General features: G+C 41.5%; 2 protein-coding genes across 10 annotated transcripts in view; one reads left to right on the top strand and one right to left on the bottom strand.

Moving 5' to 3' along the window:
* SUMF1 (sulfatase modifying factor 1) overlaps positions 1–27,229 on the top strand; it is a 372,466-nt gene that overhangs the window by 113,066 nt on the left and 232,171 nt on the right. For 3 of the 7 annotated variants that reach the window (XM_073787580.1, XM_073787579.1, XM_033865308.2), the window contains 2 exons: positions 16,605–16,667; positions 18,370–18,502. The exons of 2 other annotated variants lie outside the window; for them this stretch is intronic. In XM_073787580.1, coding sequence (XP_073643681.1) covers positions 16,605–16,667; positions 18,370–18,390 — 84 coding nt within the window. In that variant the 3' untranslated portion in view covers positions 18,391–18,502. Of the gene's footprint in view, positions 1–16,604; positions 16,668–18,369; positions 18,503–27,229 lie in introns of those variants that run through there. 2 more of the 7 variants (XM_073787583.1, XM_073787581.1) reach the window with 2 other exon arrangements.
* Positions 16,984–26,228, bottom strand: LOC101320953 (histone-lysine N-methyltransferase SETMAR). Of its 3 annotated transcripts, XM_004324895.4 has the most exons (3): positions 26,012–26,187; positions 18,237–19,020; positions 16,984–18,193 (listed from the first exon to the last, which is right to left on the bottom strand). In XM_004324895.4, exons 1-3 carry the CDS (start codon positions 26,126–26,128, stop codon positions 17,922–17,924), a joined length of 1,173 nt encoding a protein of 390 aa, XP_004324943.2. In that variant the 5' UTR covers positions 26,129–26,187; the 3' UTR covers positions 16,984–17,921. The 3 variants fall into 3 exon arrangements, with proteins under 3 accessions (XP_004324943.2, XP_073643685.1, XP_073643686.1); XM_073787584.1 differs by having other exon boundaries at positions 18,028–19,020; positions 26,012–26,228; XM_073787585.1 differs by having other exon boundaries at positions 18,028–19,020; positions 26,054–26,228.

The raw sequence follows: 27,229 nt of genomic DNA, 5'->3' as shown, positions 1-27,229 counted from the left end.
GTGAAAGCTGGCCTTTGTTGTTTCAAATGCTTAAAACACCATGGAAATTATTAACGCCAAGAGGCTCAGTTGGAGCCCTGGCAGCAGGCCAGAACTCCTTCCTTCCTCTGACTCTTGTGTTTAGACTATTAAAGCAGGAGTTTAATTAATTTTATGATTAAGAAAAATCATTACAGATAATATTCAGGTAGGCTGTAAAATGAGATAGGCTCTTTTCTGAAATTTGCCCTATTTAGGATTGGAAAGTTGAAGGGATTAGCACCAAGGGGGTGGAATTTTTCAGCTTCAGATCAGATTCTAATCTGCCCCCAAATGGTAATTGACTCCACAGTCATCATTATGAGAAGGCTGGTTGGGCCTTTGGAATTAGTCATCGTTGTCAGGCAAAAAGACACTTCCATTGCAGGGTAATTGAAGGCCGGGCAGGATTCTCTCCCATTGCTGGGCCTGGGCCATGTTTGACAAACTCCTTGTTTTCTTTGCTGAGGAAATGGAAGACGGATCAGACCAACCCGTTTCCAACATGTCAGTTTGGCACCTCAACAGGGTAAGGTTAGAAGCTCTGAATCAACACTTAGCAGGAAAGTGAAACCAGCTGACAGTCAATCAGGGGAACAGAGATAAGCCCTTCCTTGTCAGGTGGTGCTGATAAAAGGTTCACCTGCATTTAGTTTGGTGCCTGTTAAGAAGGGCCCTTTGTGGTTGCTTTGCTGAAGTCCACAATTTTTCTCTGCCCCAGACACTTGACAAATGAAATTTTATTTATTTTCTTTTAAATGACATGGAAGGATGCCCTTTTTAATCTCTTCCGTTATCTTCTTTAAAAGGCAGTTTATCATGGTGTGAAGAGAGCACCAGAATGAGATTATCTGGGATTGTTTCCCTGCCTCTCCACCTACTTACCTTGTGACCTTTAGGCAGGTAATGTCCTCTCAGGTTAAATGGGGATAATAATAGTACCTACCTCTTGAGGTTGTGCGGAGATATGAAATAATACAAAAATAAAGTGTTTAGCACAAATTACTTGGGTAAGTGCTTGCTAGGTACTTGTTTCTACTATGAGTGTGATTATTAAGATCAGAGGAGCAGGAAGGTACTACCAGACAGTCCTGGTCAGTCATGGGGTTCAGCTTAGAACAGGGAGCAAAGTGGGCCAAGAGGCAGAAAACAAAGAGGCTGAATTTAAAAGCGTAACTTGATCTCTATCTCAAATATAAAAAAAGAAGCTGGCATGATTGACCCCCAAATCTCTGTTAATACTTGAATTTGAAAATGTTCTGACACTATGTGGTCCATCTGTTCCCCAAATTTTGTCTGCGCCGGTGCAGCTTGTGGGATTTTAGTTCCCCAACCAATGATCAAACCCGGGCCCTCGGCAGTGAGAGCACAGAGTCCTGACCACTGGACCACCAGGGAATTCCCCCCATCAAAGTTCTCTTTAAAGGAGAAAATTACATCTGACTATTGCAGCATAGACTGTATAATTCTGAAGCTTTTCCTCCTCAATCTGCCTCACAAAGAACCTCTGGCAGGTTTAATACCAATGAAAATGTCATTCATGGGCATAACAATAGTTAAAAATAGAAAACAAAAGGGAAGGCAGTCTGTTGTCTCATAATATGCTAGTCAGCCTGTTAAGGTTTTCTGTGGTGTTTTCAATGTTAATTTGCATGCCAGTTTTAGAGAATAGTTGTTTAGGTAATTCTGGGAACTCATTTAAATTATTTCTTCTTACTTAATTCTTCTCTGAGATTTTTGGTCCAGGATCTAGATCCTAACTTCATAAATTACCACATTCAAAACTCAAAACAACATCCAAAGGAGAATAGTTGAGGGTTTGGCAATGCTCATAGGGATTGGTGTAATGGGTTTTGAGAACAGCGACTGTCAAAGTGTGGTCTGTGGACCGCATTCAGGGGGTTGAGTCAGAATTATCTTCATAATAATATTAAGATGTGATTTGCCTTTTTTATTCTCATTATCTCATGAGTGTATGGTGGGATTTTCCAGAGACTACATGATAGGTAGCCTGATGGCTCATAGAATATGAGCTTGTATATTTTTATGTTTTAAAATGTTTCCAGTCTTAATTTTTAATATGCTAAATGTTAGCTCTAACCCACGTTACAAAAGCTCCTTGGGGTCTTCAGTAAGATGTAGGCATGTAGAGGGGTCCTGAGAGCAAAAAGCTTGAGGGCTGCTGATCTAGAAGAAAAGCAAGGTCTCGTGGTGACCAAGTCTGTCTTGGGAATAATGACCAGCCCTTCTCCAGCTCTTCCGAAGACAGTCAAGAAGAATTGAGTTTAAATGACCACAGGAGAAAGTTAAAATTATCTGCTAAGAGGTGCTTCCTTCCTATTCGTTTCTGGAGACCTGTTAAATGCAGAGGAGAATTTCCTTCCGTGGCTCGAAGAAAACCCACCAATGATTTGGTTGAAGTGGTCACGATGTGGAAGGGTCAGAAAGAGGAAGCCCTGGGGAGCAGCACAGGGAGATGGCCCCGCCATGGGTTGTCACATTTTCTCAGAGATGGTTATAATGGAGTTGGGTCCTCTGAGAGACAATTCTGTGAGTGGAGTGCCCTAAACAGTCCTGTAATTGGAGTCACTCTGATATACAAGGACTCCCCAGGAGGGCTTTGGAATATCAGGTGCACACAGTGTAAGTTCCCCCACTCTTGCAGCCTCTGTTCGAGGTGATGTGGTAGTGGGACCCCTGCTTGTCAACCATCTGCCCCCTCAGATGGTGGTTGTATCATAAAGCGAGTGAGGAGGGTCAAAGTGTTACTTTCATGAAACAGCTCACTTTCTGCTGGTGGAATTCATCTTCATTGTGCTGTAAATTGTGACTGTTTTACCTTCCTCTTGCCTGGTTTATCTTCCAGTCACAGTTTTAGGTTCTCCTTAGCCAGGCACTACGCTGAAGGCTTTATGTACATGATCTAATTTAATCTGCAGGCGATCTCAGGAGGACACGGTTATTTTTGGTTAGTATTCCCACTTTGCGCTTAGGAAACTAGGACTCGGTGTTTGCAAGGCGTCCAGGTGACACGGCTGAATGAGGCCGAACCAGGACTCCCACCATTTTTGTGACTTCTCTCTACTGCATCACTAGATCCACAGTTTTATTTTGAGTTTGGTGTGGGGAGGGGTGGATTGAAGAGGGGAGATTACTGAGGCAAAAGGGAGCCTGAAGGAGAAAAAAGGCAAAGAGCGAGGAGATGGAATGGATCGGTGGTGAAGAACATGGACCCTGGAGCCAGACTGTCTTGGTTTAAATTCTTACCCTACCACTTGCTAGATGGGTGACTTCGGGCAAGTTACTTATTTCAGATTTTGAAAATTAAAATTTACTTTCAGAAAAGGTAGAATCAAGGCAGGAGTGTTAAAATCGTCAGTATAGGGTGATCTGTGTGCAAATTTTTGACCTGCTTTACATCCCTTCCGTGTCATTCTCAATATGGCAATGAGACATCCAAGGTTAGGACCACACATTTTCAGAAGGCGTGTTTTCATCACATCATTTTCTTTCCCAGAACGTGCTGCTTCTTTTTACAAAACGATCATGTTTCCGTAAAGAGGCGGATTTTTTTTTTTTTTAGGGGCGAGGTGGGAGAAAGCTGGGTATATGGGAAACATTCACCTGCTAGCAGTAATGAAGATCAAAAGGTGCATTATCAGCTCATTCATACCAGGCTCAAATTCATGAAAAAAGTTACAGCTGATAAGACGACTGAGCTCATGTGTGAAGAGTGAAACAAGTGTCCTGCACCATGCTTGTTAAAAAGCGCTCTGAAAAAGCATACGGGAGGAGTTCCTTGATAAGAGTGAATCCCCTGGTCTTCGTGAAACTGGGCAGAAGTCTCTTAGTTGCTTCCCCTAACTCTGCTGAGGGACTGAAAACTGGGCATTGTTTCTTAAGATGTGGTTTCAGGGCAGCTTCCAACTCAGCATTGTCCTCTGTTCCAGAACATTGTAAATACTCAGTTTGGTGGAGAGGGGGAAAAAACGTCATTAATGTGGGAGTCACATTCCCACATTATTTGTTATATTTATTAACATATTTGTTATATTTATTAACAAATCTTTTGCTCCAGAATATATTAGGCAAGCCAAAGGATGAATCACGTTGATTACTGCTTCTGGCTGTCAGCTTTGGACATCTCTTTTGGAGGCAGCCCTTGTATTGATACCCCCATCCCTGGCAACTGGAAGTGGTTTTATGTGTATTGTTCCCCCTCTAGTGGCCAGATTGGTTTTGATTTTTGCACAAATGATCTCTGGAGTTGGAGAACCTTTCGTTTAGGGGTGCTGTGGATTTGGGAAAGCCAGGGGGAGAGGATAAAGAAGAGTGTGCAAATCTTTATTCCATAGGAAAAAATTGTTCTAAAGTTTTTCTCCCGTCCAGTCCCTCGATTTTTAAAGAGCTGAGGGAGATGGAGACTGACCTGCGGAAGGGAGGAGATCTCTCATCTTTTCACTCTGATTGTTTTCTGAATTTCTACTGCCTTTATTAAGAATTATGTTATTGGGACTTCCCTGGTGGCGCAGTGGTTAGGAGTCCTCCTGCCAATGCAGGGAACGTGGGTTCAGGCCCTGGTCCGGGAAGATCCCACACGCTGCAGAGCAACTAAGCCCATGTGCCACAACTACTGAGCCTGTGCTCTGGAGCCCACGAGCCACAACTACTGAGCCCCTGTGCCACAACTAGTGAAGCCCGCGACCCTAGAGCCCATGGTCTGCAACAAGAGAAACCCACAATGAGAAGCCCATGCACCACAGAGAAGAGTAGCCCCTGCTCGCCACAACTAGAGAAAGCCCGTGCGCAGCAATGAAGACCCAGTGCATCCAAAAATTAATTAATTAATGTTTAAAAAGAAGTATCTTATTAATAACTCTCCATCAAGTTTCAATAGAAAAATATTTTTTAATTATAAGAGCAGTAAAATGCATAGGGTAAAACTAGAAACCCTAAAAAAATATTCAGAGTGTCCTTCATTCTGTGAGTTCTGGTCTTCTCCCAAGTCTGTGCCAGCAGGTAACTACTATCAACAGTACGTGTACCTTTCCAGGCTTTTTTCTATGCATTTAAAAACACGTATTGTACATGTGTCTATTGGTATATATTGAATACAGATGACTTATCAAAATATACATAGATGCACACAGAAATCACACACAATGTATTCAACTTATATTTGGTTTTCATGAAACAAAATCGAGTCATACTACAGATACTGTTCATTTAATATATTGTGTACACTCCATGAAAGTAATATATAGGTCTAGCTCTTTTTCAATAGCTGAATTAATGACATTCATTTATTTAAGCATTCCCTTATTTATGAATATTTGGGTTATTTTCAATTTTTACTGTTAAAAAATGTTCCAATAAACCTACCTGTACCTACTTATATCTCTGCCGGTTTGTGCAGATATTTTCTGTAGGACAAGTTCCTGGGAGTCCTGTGGAATAAAATATTCCTATGGAATAAAGATTTGCACACTCTTCTGATACAGGAGACAACTCCTGTATCAGAGCTTATGGTTATTTTAAATTGTGATGGATATTGACAACCCTCCTTTTTTTGGCTGTACCAATTTACGTTCCCACACACGGTGAATCTGCAGCTTTTTAACGCTATTTTTTCATCCTAAAACGAATCTGAGAACAACCAGGGTAGCTCAGTGTAGGAAAATTCTTCTGTAGGATTCAGGAATAGTTGTCAGGGGGGATGAATGAAATCAAGCGGAGGTCTTCATGTGGCCTCAGCACTGGAGCGTTCCCTGCTCTCTGTGGCTGAAATACAACCGGGCGGTATGCTAATCGGTCCAGTTTTGATGGCAGGTGAGTCCAGTCTGCAAAAATGATTCACTGTTAGTGGAATCAGTCTTGAGGAGTAAATTGTTTCCACTCCCCACCCCTGCCCACAATCCACAGTGACCTCTTTACTGCCTGTAATTTCCATGTTATTTTTCTCCTTGTGGCCTGGCGATCTGGAGCTCATCTCTGAGTTAATAATTCTGACCTTTCCTATGTATGGCTGGTTGCCCTTGAAAGTTAAAAAATCATAGTCTGAAGGTCAGACTATGACCTGCATGCTATCTAGCCTCATCAGCTTCCCCCTCCCCATCTCTCTACTCCATCTGATGTCCTCAGAGCTGGGCCCTGCGCCACGCCTGGCTTGTTGTGTTAGAAGTACCCTGGTGGTGGTGGGGGGGGGGTTGTCACAAATGCACTTTCCTGAGCACCCCAACCCCCCACCCCCGCCAGAAGACTGAGTGAATAGGGCTCAAATGAGGCCTGGGATTACATACTTCTCAAAATCCCCATTCTTACCTCCTGGGCCTCTTACCCCTTGGGAGCTTTAGTTGCATTATCTGTAAAATGAGGGCTTGAAGTATATCAAACTCTCTCCTGTAGGGGAAAGGAGGAGAGGAGGTTGTCAGGAAAATTCTGCCTGAGACTTTCGATTAGGAGAATTGCTCCGGGGAGTCACTAGTGTGTCCATTTTGGTGGAAACATTGGCCAGCAGATGGTGCTTCTGCTTTAGGCTCTATTTTTTGGCTCCCTTCTGGAATGACATAAAACCAGATGCAAGGAAGGCAAGACTGAAAAAAATGTATGTGCCTCTATTGGCATAGACCTGCGGTAGATCCCTCATTTCACAATCTTTAAGGACCCTTCACTCTGGAATTCTGTGACTGGGGTCCCTGGTGAAGTAAACCCAAAAGTGAAGCCAGCGACACAAAACTAAGCAGTAGCTTTTGCTTTATAGTACCTTTGTAAAACAATAACAACAGAAGGCTTTCCTTGGTACTGCAGGACCGAAATGATAGCTGGTATGTTGTTTTATAAATATTTATAAATGTAAAAAGAGCTAAATGACCTGAGTTTTTGACATTTGCTGGCATTGAGGAACTAAAGTCAGCCTGCTAGCAGCTGCACGATGGTGTGTGGCTTTTTGGTTACCCTTGGCACATGCTTCCTCTGTTGGGACCTGTGGGTTTTGCAATATGAACTTGGAGCTTTGGAGCTTTTTTGTCCCATAATGTCTATAAGACTCATAATCAAGTTGGCTTGGTGGTAAGGGATAAATTATTACTTACTGCTTTGTATGTCCTGAGAGTGTCACTATTTAAAAACAAATAAGCTGAAACTGCAATTGGAGAACGCCAGCTTAATTTCTTCTTAGTTAAGAAAAAAATGAGTAGCATTTATTATCACCATAGACCTTTTATGGCAGTGTCAGGGGAGATGGAAAAGGTGTCGAACGAGCCACAAAAGTATAGGTGTATTGGTAAAAAAAAAAAAAAAGTCTTTTAAAGGAAAAAAAATGTGAAACCATTTGACCTCTGTCCAGTAACAAATGCCTAATGAATACTTGTTGTGCCTAAACCGTTTTAACATGATAGGTGCCCAAAACTGCCTTATAAGTCTAAACTTTAAAAAACATATTTTTATCCGGTATCATCATGAAAAAGAAAAAACAAAAAAGAAAGACAAACTATACATTCATTCATAGCAAGTGAGAAAGAGACTCCTAAATCTTAAAAGGTAAAGCATAGGGTTAAAAGATGAATAAGTTCTGGGGATCTAATGCACAGTTTGTGATTATAGTCAATGGTACTGTATTATATACTTCGAAGTTGCTAAGAGACTAGATCTTCAGTATTCTCACTGCAAAAAAGAATTGGTATTTATGTGAGGTGATGGAGGTGTCAGCTAACACTATGTTGATAATTACATTGCAATATCAACACATTGTGCACCTTAATCTTACATAATGTTAAATGCCAATTATATCTCAAGTTTAAAAAAAGCAGAAAGTCTTAGAAAAGCCTAGATCTAAAAGGTACTGCAGAATGTTACCCATGTTTTTGAAGTGAATATAAAGTTACTATGAGGCACATTCATTTTTCTACAACCTTCTCATGTTAAAATATACTCTACAAAATACTAAACGTTAAATATTAAAATCATTTAAAGATATACTCTACAAAATACATAGTGATAATAATAATAACTGATTTAAATTGGAAAAATAGTAAAAACTGATTTGAATGGGAAAAAACCCTTTAAAAGTACCAAAATGTCCTTAATCTCCCGGAAGAATCATTATTCTAAGCACCTCTGTTTCATGGTGGGAGTTCTGCTTGAATTAGACCACAACGTCTACACCGTTTGATCATACTCTCCTTTGGTCATCCCTCCTATTATTCTTCTTTGTATGTTGTCATCAGAATGGCCAGAGCTTGTGTCTGAAGTGGGAGAATATATTTGGCAAGATGCTGATGTACTTTCTGGCAATAATTCCAGCCTATGTGATGTTCTTTGTCACCTTTTTTGGGGTACAATCACTTGAGAACAGGGTGTTCTTTTATGAGACTTTAAATTGGTTTTTGATGGTCAAATAGTCAAAGAAGCATGGCTGAAGACTAAAGCAGCATCACATACATTCCTTTACACTGGGAGTATAGTGCGGCAAAATCACGTTTATGTGGAAGAAGAAGCAAAATGAAGCACCTCAGTGAGTTTTAAAAAGATATCTTTATTTATTTTTATTTATTTTTGGCTGCATTGGGTCTTAGTTGTGGCATGCGGGATCTTTGTTGCGGTGCACAGGCTCCTCTCTTGTTGTGGTGCACGGGCTCCAGAGCGCGTGGGCTCTGTAGTTGTGGCGCGTGGGCTCTGTAGTTGTGGTGCGCGGGCTTAGTTGCTCTGCGGCATGTAGGGTCTTAGTTCCCCGACCAGGGATTGAACCTGGATTGGAAGGTGGATTCTTAACCACTGGACCACTAGGGGGGGTCCCACGAGTTTTTTTTTAAAGCATGTGCAATTTGAGGAAATAAACCCCTCCCCCCGCAAACTTGTAAAAGTTTTGCATGTGAGAGCCTTGTGTCCTATAGGCTGTTTCTCTCACAGTATTTAGGATATGGTGCCTCAATACATCCAGCTGTATACTCCAGAAACTGCAGTGTCATTCTTGAGCTCTCCCTGTCTCTCATCTCCCATATCTAGCCCATCTCCAGGTCCTGTCACTACTGCCTCCTAAGTACCTCTTTGAATGTACTTTTCCCCATTTTTAATAATCCAAGCTGCATATCTCTCCTGGACAAATACAAACCATCTCCTAACTGGTCCACCTGAATCTTCTCTCACAACTCCCTTCTGCCCTCCAACCCAGGTCGGGTGTCCCCATTACAGTCAATTCCCTTTTTTTTTTTGGCCATGCCTTGAGGCATGTGGGATCTTAGTTCCCCAACCGGGGATCGAACCCATGCCCCCTGCTTTGGGAGCGTGGAGTCTTAACCACTGGACCGCCAGGGAAGTCCCTTTTTTTTTTACTTTTTGAAATATAAATAATATCATGTACCCATTCTGCTCAAACTCTACCAGTGGCTTTCCATGTACTTTCAGGAAGAATATTAGCTTGGGCTACTCTGACAAAATACCATAGACTGGGCTTAAACAACAGACATTTATTTCTCACAGTTCTGGAGGCTGAGAAGTCCAAGATCAGGGTACCAGCTGTTCAGTGTCTGGTGAGGTTCTCTTCCTGGCTTCATAGACAGTTGTCTTCTCCCTGTGTTCACATGGCTTTTCTGTGGTGTGTGCTAGTGGAGAGGGAGAGATACAGAGAGATGGAGAGAGGGCGAGGGCGAGGGAGGGGGGAAGGGGAGGGGAAGAGAGAGAGAGAGAGAGAGAGAGAGAGAGAAAGAGAGATTTCTCTTCTTATAAGGGCACTAATCCCATCATGAGGGTCTGACTCCTTTGAGCTCATCTAAAGTTAATTACCTCCCAAAGAGTTCTACTTCCAGATAATATCACATTAGGACCTAAGGCTTTGATGTATGAATTTGGGAGCAGGGGGGAGGGATGCATTCGGTCCATAACAAACATAAACCATAACATGGTCTGTAGAGCTTGGTGTTCTTAAAAGGATGAGACTCAAAAAGATGACACACAGAAATAACACAGCACAAGGCAGCACATGGTAAGAGCAATGTGAATGGTCAGAAATTACGCGGGTGAAGGCTTTATGTGGTTACAGCGTGTCGCGGTTACAATGTAATCATTGTGATCCCTCAAAGCATCATCAGCATCACCTGGCCACTTATTAGAAATGCAGATTGTCAGGCCCCACCCCAGATCTACTAACTCAAAAAACTCTGACTGACTCAAAACTCTTGTTTTGACAAGCCCTCTGGGTGGTTTCGATGGGTGCTGAAATTTGAGAATATTGGTGTAGTGAATGCTGTGTGCTCTGCGCACATCCCTCCGAAGGCTTGAAGGATTTATTCCTCGGCCGCTGAGAGTGCTATCAGCTCCCTTTCCACAGGCGGTCTGCGTCCAGTGACTGGCTGATGCAGGACTATAAAGGCTCTGCCTCTCACTACAGCTAGTAGAGGCAGCCCTGAAAGGCCACCCCAGCCTCAGGGCTCCTTGTGGGTTGGCTGTGGTCTTTGTTGAGATTTCATTACAGCCCAAGTTCTACTTTGCCCATCCCGCTTCCTTCCCTTCCATTCGATCACAGGTGCTAATCCCAGCGGCATCCCCTGCTAATCTTCCTGCACTCCAACCTTCCTCTGAGTGTGCTCTCCAGGGAACCCAAACACGTGCCTCACAGAGGAAGTGGGATTTGAGTTGAGACTTTCAAGAAGGATGGGAAAGAAGTCACTAAGCAATGAAGGGAGGGGTGGAAGGGTGGGAGAGGGGAGTTGTCCTGAAGGAGGAGAGCAGCATCAGCAGAACTTCCCCCAAGGCCTGATGAGGAAATGGAGAGCTACCCAGAGGGACTATAGGTCATAGAATGAGAAGTGAGCAGTGGGGGTTTGCTGAAAAGCTAGACTGTGGAAGGCATTAAGGTGCTCCCATAAAGAATTTGGACTTCATCCTAAAGATGTCAGGTTCATCACACTATATAGTTCATTCACTCAGTGATACCCACTAAGTATCTAGAGATTACTAGTATTAATACTACTAGTATTAATACTACTAAGTATTAAGTAGCTAGAGAGAAACTGGTGAGCAAAATTAGATCTGGTCCCAGTCCTCAAGTCCAACAGAGGAGCTAGGCATAAATCCATCACACAAATGCCAAATTTGTACACACATACCAAATTAAAGTGTTTCGAAGACTTAAGAAGTATAGACATAATGTGTAGACCCTTGAGACCCTCTCACTCTAATTTTTTTCCCCTTATTGGACTCTAAACACTTTGGGAATGAAGATGGCTTTTGGTCTCTATTTCTCCAGAATGTAGCATAGTAGGTGCTTGGAAACATTTGCTGAATTAAATATGAATTCAGGGACTTGACTTCACACCACCCAGCACATACTAGATACTTGATAAATGTTTGTGAATGAATGAATGAATTGAATTAATGAACAAATAACAGTTGTTTAGATGAGTGGGTGGATCAACCAGAACCACTTCCCAAGTACTGGTCTTGGCGAAGAAAAATAAGGACCAGGTGTCATGTTGTTTTTAAAGCTACACTGATTTCATTTTAAGAACTGCTGAGAGATTTTAAGGGGTATGTGTCCCCCTTCCCTGTGCCTTCTCTTTCTGAAAGGGTAGTGATACTAAATATTAGGTTATTGTAAGTTCTCTCACTAGCCAAAAAAAAATCAACAATTTAGTAGCTAAAATGGTCTTAAACTAGTCAAAAATTTGGGAGCAATTTCTGCAGGGCAAGTTAGGGTAGTGGGAGGTCTGGTGTTTGTTGAAGATCTAGGATTAGTCTTTGAACCATGCTTATTTCCACCCTCAAAAGAGCGGAGAATGCATTCCGATGAGTGTACAATTGGGGGAGGAGGTGTGGGGAAGAGGTAGGTTGGTTACTGCAGAGGAAAGGGGAAAGAGTTTATTTTTAAGTCTTGGAGAAAGCAGGAGAAACAGATTGGCAAGCAAGCAGACACTTCCAAAATAAACAACAAAAACAAACCCACTTTGCCTTGAGGGTAAATGGAAGCTCTAATTGAGGGAATTCAATTATATTTAAATACAGGCTAGGAGAACTATGTCTTAGATTTGTTTGGAGGCCCTTTTCTGTGTCTGCCTACTATGTACAAATGCTTTGAGCTGGTGGTAGGTTAGAAAAAGAAGACAGAAGTGGTCTAGGGATGGAGGGAGGGTGGAGGGTGGGCTGGTCAGAGAGGGACATGGTGAGCAGAGGCCATGGGACATGTGGGGTTGGAATCAGTGGCATCAGCACTGTGTAACTGGCTGCCCTTATAAACAGGGAGCATTGAGTATGTCTGGACCAGACGACTAACCAAAGTTAGCAGAGCAGTACACAGCAGGGATGGTATTGTGGTAGATCAAGTAATTTGTATTTTCCCAGTTCAGCTGTGGAGATTTGGCAGTGAGGACAAGGCTGGGCAGGTGGCCGAAGGAAGATGAATGACAAGGAGACAGCAGGCTGATGGAAGTGCTGGCTAGCCAGCTAGCAGCAAATAGAAATAGGAGAAGGGGGGAAGGAAGGAAGAAGAGACAGGGAAAAAAACAGAATATATTACTGGCTGTCTTGTTATTTTAGCTGCCTAGTAGCCATGTAAACAAGCAGCATAGGAGATGTCGTGGTTGGGAAGGGGAGGGTGAGAGGGCACATGGCTTTTCAAGGTGGACCTCGGAGTGAGAAGATGAGTGAGAGATGAGGTGGAGAGGGGGGCAGGGGCCTTCTGGTCATCTTGAGAAGTTTGGGCTCTGTCCTGAGTGTGATGAGAAGTCACTGAAGGCTTTAAAGGCAGAGGATGCACTGTGGGGATGGTGAGGCCGAGAGGCTGTTGCCGGGAAGAAATGATGGAAGCATGGCATAAAACAATAACGGGGCAAACCGGAACAGATTTGAGAGATGTGTAGGGCAGGGAATTTATAGGACTTGGTGACTGATTGGTTATGGAGAGGAGGAGGTAGAGGTACGGATGACTTGTAGCTTTGGGCAGTGAGGCAAAAACTAAGGCCATTAACCGACTAACAATATATACAAAACTAGCAAGGCTTTTTATCATCCCAGGGAAATCCCAAGTAGTTATAAAGTAAAAGGGAGCTCCAAGGATGTTCTTCAGATTCTGTTCATAATTTGGCTATAATTAAATGATCAAAGACAAGTATCCTTTTATTTAATTGATTAACAGAACTCCTTTGGGAGCTTATTCTAATACTTCCATAACATTTACCACCAAGAAAGACTTACCATTATATGGACTCTAAATGAATCTTGACTATGATAATATGATAACGTGTGCGTTCGGTTCTGTGTAGCAGAGTGTAAACCCAGAAATATGCCTGTAATGATAACCAAATTTATATAGTACTTTATAGCCTATATAAATCCATTATTTTATGTGAGTCCCTTAACAGCCTTACCAGGGAAGCTAGTTTCTTCCCTCCCTTTATAAGCATCGAGGCCAGGACAGCTTATGGGAAATCCACAGGCAATATGTAGAAATATTTAAAAGTTATAAATCAAGTTTGACAAAAATGTCTTCATAGCCACAAGAATGGAAAACATGTATAAAGTTAGGGTTTTTATATGAGTGAAGTTGGCAAAATATCACATGTGACTAAATTTAATTATCTTTGCTCATTCCTGGGCATCCAACTGAGTTGGCAATGTTTGGATGAATAATAAAATAATGAACTATGTGATTCATAATTTTTTACATATTTATGCCAAAAAATAATTCTTCTTATTGTCCTTTCAGTAAAATCATAAATTGTGCTGTTATAAACAAGATTTTCACATGGTTGATGTTCTGTTAACAATGATACCAAATGAGACCATCCTTTCTGAGTTATTGTAGCTCTTTGTTTTTTGCGGTACGCGGGCCTCTCACTGTTGCGGCCTCTCCCCTTGTGGAGCACAGGCTCCAGACGCGCAGGCTCAGCGGCCATGGCTCACGGGCCCAGCCGCTCCGCGGCATGTGGGATCCTCCCGGACCGGGGCACGAACCCGTGTCCCCTGCATCGGCAGGTGGACTCTCAACCACTGCGCCACCAGGGAAGCCGTATTAATGTCATTTTAAGAAAGCTTTACTCCGCTGAAACAGAGTTGAAAATAAATCATGAAATTTACTTATCATGTCCAAACATTGTAATGATATCATATCTGATGAATTATCATTGCAGAAAATATATTAATTATAAACTGCTATCACTTATGTTGTCATTTTAACTCTCTTCAATGTTATGAGAAGAACTAAGTAATGTGAAGTAATGTGAAGAACCAATATCAAACCTCTAGACCCACACATTTACAAATGTAAAATTAATATGAATTGCTTAATATTGCAAAATACTTCTGTCTCCATGTGCAACTGTAACGAATACTGTGCTGATTCGTGAGGAACCACACAAATCACTGGAACCACAAACTTGAACAGAAAGAGAGGCAAGAAAGTTGATATTCAATACTACAAGGAAACATTACTTTGTTATTTGAGAATTGCATTCATGCTGTCTGAGAGGAAGGATCTGACTAATTAATCCATCCATGTTCTTACCAAATTAAGCACTCCTACTGTTCAAAATCTCACTGGTCTCTGATAGTGGTGATAGCCACAAAAAAATCACAACCTTAGACGCGGTCATGTTTTGTTTTGAGGACATAAAGCAAGTGGAGAAGAATTTCCTTGGGATCTGAGAGTGTTTATTCGTGAGAGCAACGTTCACAGTTACAGGTTACCAGTTTCCAAGTGAGAGGCACCCGTATCTTCTTGTTTCATTTTCTTATGACAGCTTTATGGAGATATAAATCATGTAACACGACAGTCATCACATGAAAGGGGTTTTTAGTATATTCACCCTAAAAAGAAACTCTGAACCCATTAGCAATCACTTCCTATACCTCCCTCTCCACCAGCCCCTGGCAACCATTAATCTACTTTATGTGTCTATAGTTGCTTATTCTGGACATTTCATATAAATAGGATCATACAATTTGTGGCTGTTTGTGTCTGGCTTCTTTCATTTAACATAGTATTTTCAAGGTTTATCTATGTTGTGGCATGTGTCAGCACTTCACTCCTTTTCCTGGTTGAATAATACTCTGTGATATAGATACCACATATTGTTTATTCATTCATCAGTCAGTGGACATTTGGGTTGTGTCTACTTTTTCGCTATTACCAATAATGCCACTATAAAGATTGCATACAGTTTTTGGTGGGACATGTTTTCGTTTCTCTTGGGTCTATTACCTAGGAATGGAGTTACTGGGACAGGTGGTTACTCTATGTGTAACATTTTAAGGAACTAACCAAATGGCTTTACAAAGTACTTGTGCAATTTTACAACTCTACCAGCAATATACGAAGGTTCTAATTTCTCCACATCCTTGTCAACAGTTGTAGTTGTCTTTTTGGTTATAGCTGTCTTAGTGCTGCATCATTGTTTAAACGCTTTACAAGTGTTAACTTATTTGATTCTCCCAAAAATGCTGTATCCAGAAAAGGGAATTCAGAGTCAGAGGTTCAGTAACTTGCTGAACACTAACACACTGGAGAGGAATATGTAATAAGGAATATGTTACACAGAGAACATTATTTGAACACTCAAGGGAATGAAAACAACTTTGGGAGATTTTTTCCCCCCTTTTTAAATGAGATCTTCCTGAGTTTAAGATAAAATCCTCTGTTCTATGCAAATTAGTCTACCGTTGATGTACTTAATCCACTCCTGCCTTATGCTTCAGAGTTAGGCAGTATTGGGGCTTAATATTGAAAACAGGGAGGGAGAAAAATAATCTCTGAATATTCATTTCAATTAAGGCAAAATTTTCCATTTAGCCAAGAACAAAATCTATCAGCCACTGATATTTTGTGAATATTAATTTTAAATTTAAAAACATTAATTTAAAAAAGATTTGAAAAGTTTTGTCCTCCAAGTATGATCTTTATTATTCTTGGGCCAAAACAGTTTCCAAGGTACACGTTTCCACATTCTTAGTGAATTCAGTGGAAATTGACTTCAGAGCCATTTTTATGTTTTAATTCCATGAAGACACATAACACCTTTTAAAATTCTAATTTTATACTAATTTATAATTGTAAAAAAGTTATGTTTTTTATATTAGGATAATAGTCAAGCAGAAGTATATCTTTTAATGTTTGCTCTCAAAAGTAGAAGTGTCAACTTTCTTAGGAACATGGCAATTAAGTAAATGCAGTTAACTCACTACCTAGAAAAGACTTGGAAGAGTCTTCAACTCTTTCTTTAGGAATCTTATTTCCAGGCTACATTGCTATTTAAGAATAAACTTGTGGGGCTTCCCTGGTGGCACAGTGGTTGAGAGTCCGTCTGCCGATGTAGCGGACGCGGGTTCATGCCCCGCTCCGGGAAGATCCCACATGCCGCGGAGCGGCTGGGCCCGTGAGCCATGGCCGCTGAGCCTGCGCATCCGGAGCCTGTGCTCTGCAACGGGAGAGGCCACAACAGTGAGAGGCCCGCATACCGCAAAAAAAAAAAAAAAAAGAATAAACTTGTGTGTGAGTACAAAAAACTCCAAGGGTCTATATTCAGTGAGTTCTGTCTTGGAAGAGACATCAAGATGGAGGATGCTGCTCGTGTCCTAACTGGAGTATTTCTGATACACAGACGGTGATATTCAATAGATACGGAGCACAAGGAAGAAGGAAAGGGTATCTGGAACATCAAACAGTGAGCCACTCATGTTCCTTCTGACCATTTCCTTATTGCCTCTTAAGTAGCTCAGTTACTAGAAGCCCCTGTGAGGAGGAGAAAGGCCATTTTAAAATGAGAGATACAAGCTGCCTTACAAAAAGCAGGACTGCTTCAGAGAAATCAGTTATAGAGGAAGGCTGGCAGGGAGAAATGATGAGTTTGGAGGAAAAATTCATTCTGTTTTAGACACTGCACATTTGTAGTTTGGGGCATTTTATGTGTACTCTACTATCATCTATTCACATGGAACCATTCCTGATAATGTTATGTGAATACGCAAACCCTAACATAGTTATTATTTTAACAGTTTTATTGAGATATGATTCACATACCATACATTTCATTCACTTAAAATGTACAAGTATCCTACTTATGATATCATACAGGAGTAGAGTGTTATATATAACATGGGTCCCTATGATATGACTTTGAAAGCACAGAGTCTCCTGGTGGTAGGGTCTAAATATACTAGAAAAAGAAATAATAGATTTTTGCCTCTCCAGAAGTTTAAATTGAATTATAAAACTCCCATCACCTTTGGTGGTGTTGACAGGGTTATTTTCATGTCGTTAATACATGAAGTGAGGCTGTTTGAAGCATAACTTCACAAGCCTTGAAGTACAGCAGGTATATAGCAAAAATTTTACAATTTGTTTCCTTTTATGACTTTTTGTTATACGTGGAAGTCATTCTCATGGTTATATTTTTCACTATTGGTGATAATCATTAGGGTTTTAGCAGGTGATAATTAATCATGCCGTTTTCCTTGATATATTTAGAAACAGATGAGAAATAAACTGCTGGAGTCATACAGAAATGAAAATACCAGCCTTATTACTGATAAAATTGACTGGAAAGGAAGGTTTAGGTATTCAGCCATCAGGGTTTCCTTGGATCACTGATTAGGTTTGGTGCTAGTACTAGAAAGTTCAAAATAACAGTGGCATAAATGACGAAGACACAGTTTCTCACCGAATAGTCCAGAGGTGTCAGATCAGGGCTGGTAGAGTGTTGGACAGTGTACAGCCTCCAGACTCCTTTCAATTTTGCTGATTTGCTATGTGTGGCTTCCTTCTCCAAGGTTATTTTGGGGTATGGCATGGATGCTTCAGCTCCAGTTATCATGTATACATTCCAGCCAAGAAGAAAAAAGAGTGGGATAAGGGAAGGATAGCTCCACTTAAGGGCACAACGTTTTCCCTCATATCCCACTAGCTATGACATAGTCCCTTAGCCACATCTCACTAGGAAAAGTGAGCATTCTCGGCAGTCATGTACCCAGCTAAAAACCGAGAATTCTATGATAGAAGGGGAGAGAGAGTGTTGCTGGACAATCTGTAGTCTCTGCCACATTCCTAAGTTACAACCACTGGGCTCCCCTACAGTGAGGGGCAAGCTCCTTACCACAGAGCAGAGACTGACCCTGAGGGTGAGCTGCTTGTAAGAGGGGAACCCAGGAAGGGCTGAGCCAAACACGCTCGATTCCTCCTCATTCTCGTCCACTGCGAGGCCAGACACGCTTCTGCTCTACTTTTCCTTCCTCACTCGTGTTTGGCTTTTCTAAGGGGCAGTACAGTGAGCTGTCATAAGGCAGGAACGCAGCACATGATTCAGCACCACAATAACAAGGTTTCCTTAATTTCCCATTATCCAACCTTTCTTTGTCTTCACTATCCAGCAGATTAAGAAATCTTCCTGAATAGTCATAAGAGAGCTCTTCTTCTGGCACAATGTCTTTGGCTGCAAAAAGTGCCAACTTTGGTACCATCGAGTTGACTCGGACAGGAATCATCAATAGGTTTGGCTCACAAGAATGGTTAAGGAATCTTCCAATATTTCCTATAGAGGTAGGATCAATGAACGTTTCCATTACCTGCCCATTATAAACATGCTCCCTGACGGCTATAATGTAATTCGAATCGTGTATTGTTTGTAACTGAATTCTTCTCTGTACTTCCGGGAATCCTAAAACCTCGCCAGCATATTCACAGACAAACCGTCCTTTTGGTATAAAGTCCAAGGTACGAAGTCCCCAGCCTTTGCGATCTGTCTTGAACACCTGGAGGTGGAACTGCAGACCCCGCTGGACCACTCTGTTCCTGCAGTGGTCGCTGCACTGACACAGGACATTGCATTCGAAAACTGGCTCAGCGCACTTTGCTTCTGATCCTATGTGTCTGAGGCATAAATTATCATCATAGTTCTTCTCACGACGGAGACAGGAGCAAGTTCCAGGAAGGCAGGGAGTTTTGAGACAAACGCATCCGGGAAAGGTTATCAGAGTGGGATCAGTGTCTCCTCCAGGCCCGGCTACATGATCAGGAGTATACTGCAAAAAACAGAAATACTGTTAAGTCAGCACGGCAGGTCATATATCTCATCTGTATTCCAAGCAGCTTTTGGCTGAGACAGTTTCTAATTCCAACAAACAGAATGAAACAAAAATGACAAAATGCAATATATTACAATATTGCCTGAAAACATCTCTCTCCAATTTAAAAACCAGGGTTAATTTTTAGATTTAAAATTTGGTGGTTTCCTTTTAAGCAGTGGAAAAATTTATGTATTTTTCTCTTATCAGATATTGAAAAATTTGTAATCCATTTTGTTTCCCTGTTCGCTTTAGGTGTCAGGAAAATCGGTGCCGAATTTAGGTTTTGAATGCAGTTATGTGTTTTCTCCTTGGCTTTTACCTCTTTCACATTTATCTGATAATACAAATGCATATATGTAGTTACCTCAGATCCTTTTTGGGGATAAGAAAGTCATAAATGATAAATCAATGAAAAATGGCCTTTGGGAGAGAGTCTTCCATTGATTTTTTAAAAGAATTTTTAAATTTGAAGATTATCTGAATTCTTATTTATTCTCTCATGTTTTTAAAAAATGCTATTACCTTATAGTTCTATTTGAGTCTTCACAAAGTTAAAAGCAGAAATTTGGCAAAAAACTTGCAGAGATAATTCCAAAAATTGTCACATAATATTAATAGATATTGAAATTTATTGTAGATATATTATGTACATGTAAAGAAATCCTGTTCTTATTAAGTGTGAAAGGGAGAATACAAAAAACTTTCTGTCTTTTACATGTACCTGTATTTTCAAAATGTTACATTTATAAAATGTTATGATAAAGAAGTCTTAAGTCTAAAGTGTCTCTGTGAAACCTGACCTCTGGTTATTTCCTCACTGGCAGAATGAAGCATATTCTCAAACCCTGAAGATTACAGTATCTCTCATGAGCCCAGCATATTTCTTCATGTATAGAACAATTCATTTATTTATACTTGTTTTGTCCCAGAAAGGATTTAATGAAGCTTACAAAGAGGGAAGATAAATGAACAATAGGTAAGGAAAGTAAGGTGAAGGGAAAAATAAGTCGAGAGAGCTTAGACACACTAAGTGTGCAGCAGAAGTAGACTGGACATTTGGCTCTGCCCAAGAACCACCACTGCAAAGAGGGAAATATGATTAGATGTATGGCTTGTACTGTCTGTAAGGAATAATCTCACTGTTCAGAAGCATTGACTGTTTCTAGTAGGGAAATGGGAGAGAAATTTGACAAATGAGTCTGTCTAAACCATTCTTTTCCAGGACGCTGTTTCATGGGCTGTTTTTCATTTCATTCATTCCGACCCTCAATAAAGGCTGTTGGCATCCTGCCACATGAAGTCAGTAAGAGCAGTTCTGCAAGAGACCAGTCGACAGAATTTAGCATATCCAGAGGAACGTCAATTATTAGCCTTTCAGTCAATTATCCATTAACATTGTGTCAATACTTTTAGAAGAAGTATTGAGCAGCATGTAGTTATACTCCCTGTGGAGGCCTTGGTGGAGCTATGCAGTTAGGTGCAAAATCCTATACTTTAAAAAACCCTGAGCTAGCGAGGAAGGATTGACATCCTTCTGTGAAAGGGTGGTGAGTGGGCGTACCTGTGGGGGAGGGGGAGAAGGCCAATACTGCTTAAAAAGTGATTTGGGGGTGGAGAGTGGAAATAGCTTCTCCTGTTTGTGTCGGTTCTTACAGCTTTAGCTTAGCAGAGATGTCATAAAAGGATGAAGGATGGCTTAGAAAAAGATGCCCCATCAGTCAAATTCAATGACTGCTGTCTTTTACAGAATCTACTTCCAGACTTTAAGAGTCAACTTAGAAATGCTTACTGAGACATTTTAAGAAGTGCTTGTAAAATGAAGATTTTACTACCACTTTGTTAAACTTTTCATGAAGAATTCTTTTCACTTGATTTGTTCTTAAAGGTGCATAAATTTTAATGTACTATAGAAATCATTAAACTCTAAGGTGATTTATTTATTTATTTTTTGATGCAGATAACCACTTTTAAAATAAGCTCTGATTTACTGTAGTTTTCTAACCAGGAGAGCATATTATTCCTTGTTGAACTTATTTGCATATGGATAAATACTTTCTGGAAAAAATACTATTATTTGCTTATTTTTACTTTTACATTTAAAATAAGATTTTGGAGAATCTGGTGATACATTTTTTAAAATTCTTCAATTTAAACTTTTTGCACAATCTCAGATCCTTTAGAGACTTAGATTACAAATGGTAGCTGATTCCAAATGAGCTGCAAACACCGTCCAAAGGTAATAGAGACTTCTGGATAATCTTCCTGTTTAAAGAGAATATATTTTCCCCCTTGATCGATGTAATCATTGACCCTGATACCAATAATAATCACAAATCATTTTATCTCTATATGTTTCCACTTTCTCCTTCGTAAAAAGGTTGGTTAAATACCATTCCAAAAAGATATTTTACCTGATTTAGAAAAATGGCTATACTAAAGAATAGTCTTTTGAAAACTGTGGTCTGATTTAACATATCATTATGTAATCATCTATCTTTTCAGGTATCTACATATTGAAAAGTTAATTATATTTTTCAGAAATAATCTGACATTTTATTCAAATATTTATATGCCATATAAACTTAAATTCTGCGTTTCAGAAAGCTAATGTTAAGTGTGTTACAAATTAGGAATCAGCTGGCATCAGCTTAAATACTGCCCATTTGTAACACTCTTTCCATAGTCTGTACCCTACTCCCTGGTACAAAGCCCAGGACCAAACTGATCCAAAAAGGGTGTTACCCTGAGGGGTTTTTGTGCTTACCCTAAGCCAAGGAGAGATCAAATCCTGGACATGTTTTAAAATCTATGCAGCATCTATTCTTCTTCTGATGAAAGCATCCTGAGTCTTCCCAGGGGAACCCTTCTCATTCTTGTCTTAATGGTTTGCATGGGGCTTCAGGTTGGGTGGGCCCTAAACCTGGCTAATCAGAACATCGCTTGCTCTTTTCAACAGTATTTTTGGTTCATGGATGGGCACAGGACATAAGCCAGGTCAATGAAATATAGTTCTGGGACTCCTGCTGAAAAAATTAGGGAAGAGGCATTCTTTTTCCACTGGGTTTGCTAAACTACAGAGTATCCATCAGGCATTCCCAAGTTGTACGACACACATAAGACCTACTGAGTGTGTGGCCCCCCACAGGAAAGGGGAGCAGGGGTGCGAAGCAGGGAGGTGGTAGAGAGAAATATCTGATGACACCTTGAGAGTTCCTGGATCCAGAGATGCCTACAGTTAACAGTCTCGGACTCTGCTGTTATATGAGGAAATTCCTTCCCTTTTTTGCCTGAGTCAGTTTGTGTTGTATTTATGTTTCTTGCAAACAAATGAGTCTTGACTAATAAACCCAGGGTGGAAGCTGAGAATGGTTCCAGGAAATGGCTGGAAAATTTAGTCAAAGATATAAACGGCTAATGAGCAATGAGGTCTCCAACCGGGAGGTGAGAATGGAGCAAAGCGTGAAGGAGGCTAGCCAGGAAAACTGTGACTGTGGCCTGAACACTGGGCAAGCAGTGGAGAACGTCTTAATGCAGAACATGGAATGTCCTAGAGGAGACACATACAGGACTAGGATCTTATTAGCACTGTGACCTTACAGCGAGTGACTTGCTAAAGTATGTGTTGGCAACTATAAAAGAGGGACACTACCTATATCTGAGGGGGGAAAGGTTCTCAAGAAATTTAATGAACATAACACTATACTCTGTGTGGGCCACTTTGTACTTTTAAAATAGTAACTTTCTTAAATTCTTCTAGATATTATTTCGAGATTTTATATTTAAAACATCATATATTTCTGGCACATTAAGCTCTCTAAACATTCCCTTTCTATTTCTCTTACAGGTTTCTGTGAAGGAAATAAATGTGAGAAACCACGTACAAAGCTTTCTCTAGTGGCTGGCACATTAAGTGTTCAATATGAATTATGCAGGCTATCTAGTAGGGTGGTGAAAAAAATAGGTTTCGAGTTAAACTTCTCAGGTTTAAACATACTCAAACCAAACTTATGTTTGGAAAACCGTATGATTATAGTCCTACCTCCATTATTTATCCATCTTGATGGGGGGAAACTGAGAGTTGACCCAGCACAGACTGCTTTCAATCATCAGTAAATATTACCTTATTGTGTATTGTATGCACATGCTGGGATTTAGAAAGAACAACTCAGAAAAATACAAAGGAGGACATGAAGAATGGGATTTTTATCATTTTTTCAGTAGTCATAACAAAAGCTTTACTTTTTCCTGGTATGTATCAAAGTGCAAAATTGATCATGTAAGAGTTGAGAATAAATACAAAACGATCAGTGCAAAATGCACTAGAAACCAGATCCTTGAAGAACTGGATGGAGACTTCACATTTTGTGACAGAAAACTTGAGAATTTTTTTATAAACTGTGGTCACCCAAGAAGCCAAAATGTAAACAGAGGACAGCATGTTAAAGTGCAATTATATTGTACCTCCTTGGCTACAATTAATTTCTCCCTTATCTGAAGTAGACCTGCACTTATTAATAGTATGAACTTTGGGATCTAAGTGGCATAGACTGTTGGGCTCTAAGTGTGTAGGTCCAACCTTTCTACCAAATGTCTTAAGGAAAGGCATGGTCAGGAGGTTTGGGGTATGGAGTGGTGATAGGGGTTGGGTTCCTATCCATAGTACTACGCACAGAGCAGGGGGCTCAGGAAATATTATTTGATTGCTTAACTGAAGCTCTTAATAATTTTTGATTGGAAGACTAACTTTTCTGAGTCACATTCTGTACCAAAACCCCAGAAACTGAAACATGACACCACAATATTCTGGGCTTAAAGTCTAGGCCTCAATTCTGAATTTTAAGGAAGTGCTGTGGAAATCTTCATTCCATTTTTGGTTGTTTTGAAACACCAGCTACAAGAATCTTTGTACTTGGCCTCTAGCCCCATGAGTTTGTTTTTGCTCCAAGCAGCTATTAGGAGACTGTGAGCCAGACAATTCTTGTCAAGGTCATGTTGAGACCTTAAAAAGGATATTTGAAGCTGGTTTCAGAAACCTGAAAAATGGCTAGATCCAACTCTTAGTTCAAGAAAATCAATCGGTTTATTTTCTACTTGTCTTTTGACCCCGATGGCATTATGATGTGCTTGTTTCCGATCTGAACATTTGAATGTTCTTTTTGCCTTTTCATACAGGACCCAAAGGCAAACTAGACACAAAGTTATTTTTACTCTTTTTCACGCCTTAATTCTTATGTGTGCACATGCCTGTGAAGGCAGGGTTTGGGGCAAGCAAGCTGTTTTGACCTTTTGTAAGACTGGTATTGTGCTCCATGAATATATGGAAGCAAACTAGTTGAAGGCCCTTTTAGGCATGTTATTTACGTGTTTCAATCATGTTTTATCTTCTTGGTAAGACTATAAGCTCCTTAAGGAATGGATCCTGTCTTCTATTTGTAACTCTAAGTCTACCTAGAGCTGTGCATACAGCCAGGAAGCTAGAACACTGTGGGATTGAGTCTTAGTCTCCTGATTTTCATTTATGCCCATCAACTATAGGTATAAGGGATCAATCACAAGGCTTCCTCTGCCCCCCATATAGTGCTTTCCATATGCTCTTGTAAGCTCACATGGCACCATCTTATCTTCTATGCCTAGCTTAACACAGTGCCAGGCACGTTATAGGCACTCAATTATCTTTTGAAGAAAGAGAACATATGTCAGTGTTTTAGACCAGGCATTCAGCAATGTTTGGTCTTCAATAAGCTTTTAGGGATCAGTGTTCAATATGGCGCTAGCCACCTGTATTATTAATGATAAACTGCCTAATGTAGTTTGAGGAAAACTAACCATTTCTAACATTAATAGCCTGCTCTACTCTTTGAAAACTGCTGAATGTGTCCTCTTACTTGATTTTCAAAATAACCCTAGGAAGGACAGACAGGGTTTGATATCAATAATGGGTGTGACAAGGGCACTAAAACTTTAATTATTTTCATTTTGCAGATGAAGAAACTCAGGCTCTGAGACATGGCTAAGATGCTAAGCCCTGAACCTAGCTCTCCTACTTCCAAGTCCAGGGCTCTTTCCACTCCAACCAACATCCTTGTTTTTTTTTGTTTTTTTGTTTTTTGTCATTCCTTGTTCCTTGGGCAACATGCAGGCCAAGGTCAAAGGGGTGAGAAGGTTGGAGCACAAAGGTCTTTGAGGTAATAATAGTAGTTAACATTTATTGAGTTCTGTCAGCAAACCAGGAACTGTATTTTACTTGTAATTCTCGAAGCAATCCGGAGAGAGGTATTACTATTTTAATCGCACACGGGAGGACTCTAAGGCTTAGCTGAGGCTATTTATATTTGCCAAAGTGCTCACAGCATGAGGGAAACCTCAACTAAATGACTCTAGAAGCTAAGTTTTTAATCATGACACTAGGCTAAGATCCGTTAATGGGCCCCATGGCTTATCTTACAAACAAGACATTTGAGACCAGAGAGGCAACTGATTTGCCCCGGATCTCAACGAGTTCTGGGGACAGAACCAGGACAAAAAGCCAGGTTCTCACGGGTCTTTCCAAGGGACCTCATGAGACCTCTGGTTTTGCCTTCAGGGAACTGCCAGTCTATGGGCAGAAAAGAACATGTAAAGGTCATTGCGAAGGGTTAATGGGAAAAGACCGAAACCTGTGAACTATTTAAGAGCTTTTCCCGCTAGCAGAAGGCTGTGCAATCGGGTTAAAAAAAAAGGTCTAGAAACTTGGAGACAACAATCGAAGCACTACCACGTAGGGTAATTGAGAACTGAACCCAGCTACCACTTACCCCGGCAATCCACCTGAAAGGGCGCCAGCCCCATCCCCGGGCTGCGCGCGCAGCGCTCGTGACCGCCTAGCTCCGCCTCCATATAAAAGGGTACCGGCCACGCCCTCGGGGGCCGCGCGCAGCTCTTGGGCTGGCCGAGCCCCGCCCCCTACCTGAAAGGGCTCTGGCTCTGTCCCTGGGGGCCACGCGCTCACAGGCAAATTTTCCAGGCGGCGCGCGACGTCCAGCTGCTCCGTCAAGGCCTCAGGCTCTTCCTCAGAGGCCGCCATCCGGCAGGGCCAGTTCTGCACGGCTTTAGCGGCCGTTTTGCGCCGAGACGACGCGTCTACCACCTAGACTCTCTTGAACCTCGCAGAGGGCGCTGGGAGTCGGGTCCCGGGGCCGCACAGCCTCATGGGAGTCGTAGTTTTTATCTCCCCTATCAGAAGTTTGCCTGTGAGGGCGTCACCTCCCTCGACTCTCACTCTGCGTTCCTTGACTTTTTTTGGTCTGGTTCGGTTTTTGTTTCGAGCCAGGTGCACAACAGATAATACAAAACCTTGTAAGGTATGGACAAAGCTTTGGGAACACACAATGAAGTGCTTGAATTTTTCCTGTGAGCCCAGGGAGGGTTTTCGAGGCGAGGTCGTTTGTCCGTGTGTCTGAGGGTTTGGAAGCTAGCTGGCGCGGGGGCAGGGGCGCGCCCTAAGCTGAGGGAGTAAAGCACCCCCGGGTCTCCGAAGTCCTGGAACTTGTGGGGCAGCTGGGGTGTGTGTGATAGTGTTTGCGTTCGGGGGCGGAATAGCCTGACTGGGCGTCGGAAGGCTGTGTGTCGAGTCCGCCGCGCGCTCCCAGACTGGGATCCCTGTTTCCTTTCGGCTTCCCCTGCTCTGAGGAAACCGATACCCGCCCCGCAAAGGATTCCGATAACGTCGAAATTGCTGAATCCAGTGGAATATTTTCAGCCTTCCCAAAGCTCGCTGACCCGATTGTTCTGCTGCTTCTATGTGAAACCGTCTCTCCTCTCAGCTTGTGGGCCCCCGTCCTGGGTGCGCTTGCCTTGCGCAGACCGTCCTCACTCTCCTGTCGTTCTCGGGCCTGACTCTGAAATGGGGGCGGGTGTCACTCAGGTTTCTTCCCCGGGCCACTTTCTCACCTTCTCTGGGTTCCTCAGTAATAGCATCCACTCCCTGGCTTCAGATACTATCACAAAGTATTAGGTCTTCATCTCCAGCCCAGCTGGAGATGGATATGCGGTTATGGTTTCTATTTTCTGTCTTATATGCGCCTTAAGTTCAAAGTGACCTGAGTTGACTTATTCTTCACATCTTTCTTTTACCCCTTTAAAATAATGTAGGAGAATAAGTTATCCATGATCTCCAGAGCTACCA

This window comes from Tursiops truncatus, chromosome 10 (assembly GCF_011762595.2).
Source record: "Tursiops truncatus isolate mTurTru1 chromosome 10, mTurTru1.mat.Y, whole genome shotgun sequence".
Classification (NCBI taxonomy): domain Eukaryota; kingdom Metazoa; phylum Chordata; class Mammalia; order Artiodactyla; family Delphinidae; genus Tursiops; species Tursiops truncatus.
The sequence above is the reverse complement of the archived record's forward strand: the minus strand, read 5'-3'. Positions and strand labels throughout refer to the sequence as shown.

Coding starts and splice junctions, on each gene's coding strand:
- LOC101320953 (XM_004324895.4), bottom strand. CDS start 26,128: ATGGCGGCCTCTGAGGAAGAGCCTGAGGCCTTGACGGAGCAGCTGGAC. Junction 19,021..26,011: donor CAGAGCCAGAGCCCTTTCAG/GTAGGGGGCGGG, acceptor TGTTTTTTGCAG/TATACTCCTGATCATGTAGC. Junction 18,194..18,236: donor CTTAGAAAAGCCAAACACGA/GTGAGGAAGGAA, acceptor CTGGCCTCGCAG/TGGACGAGAATGAGGAGGAA.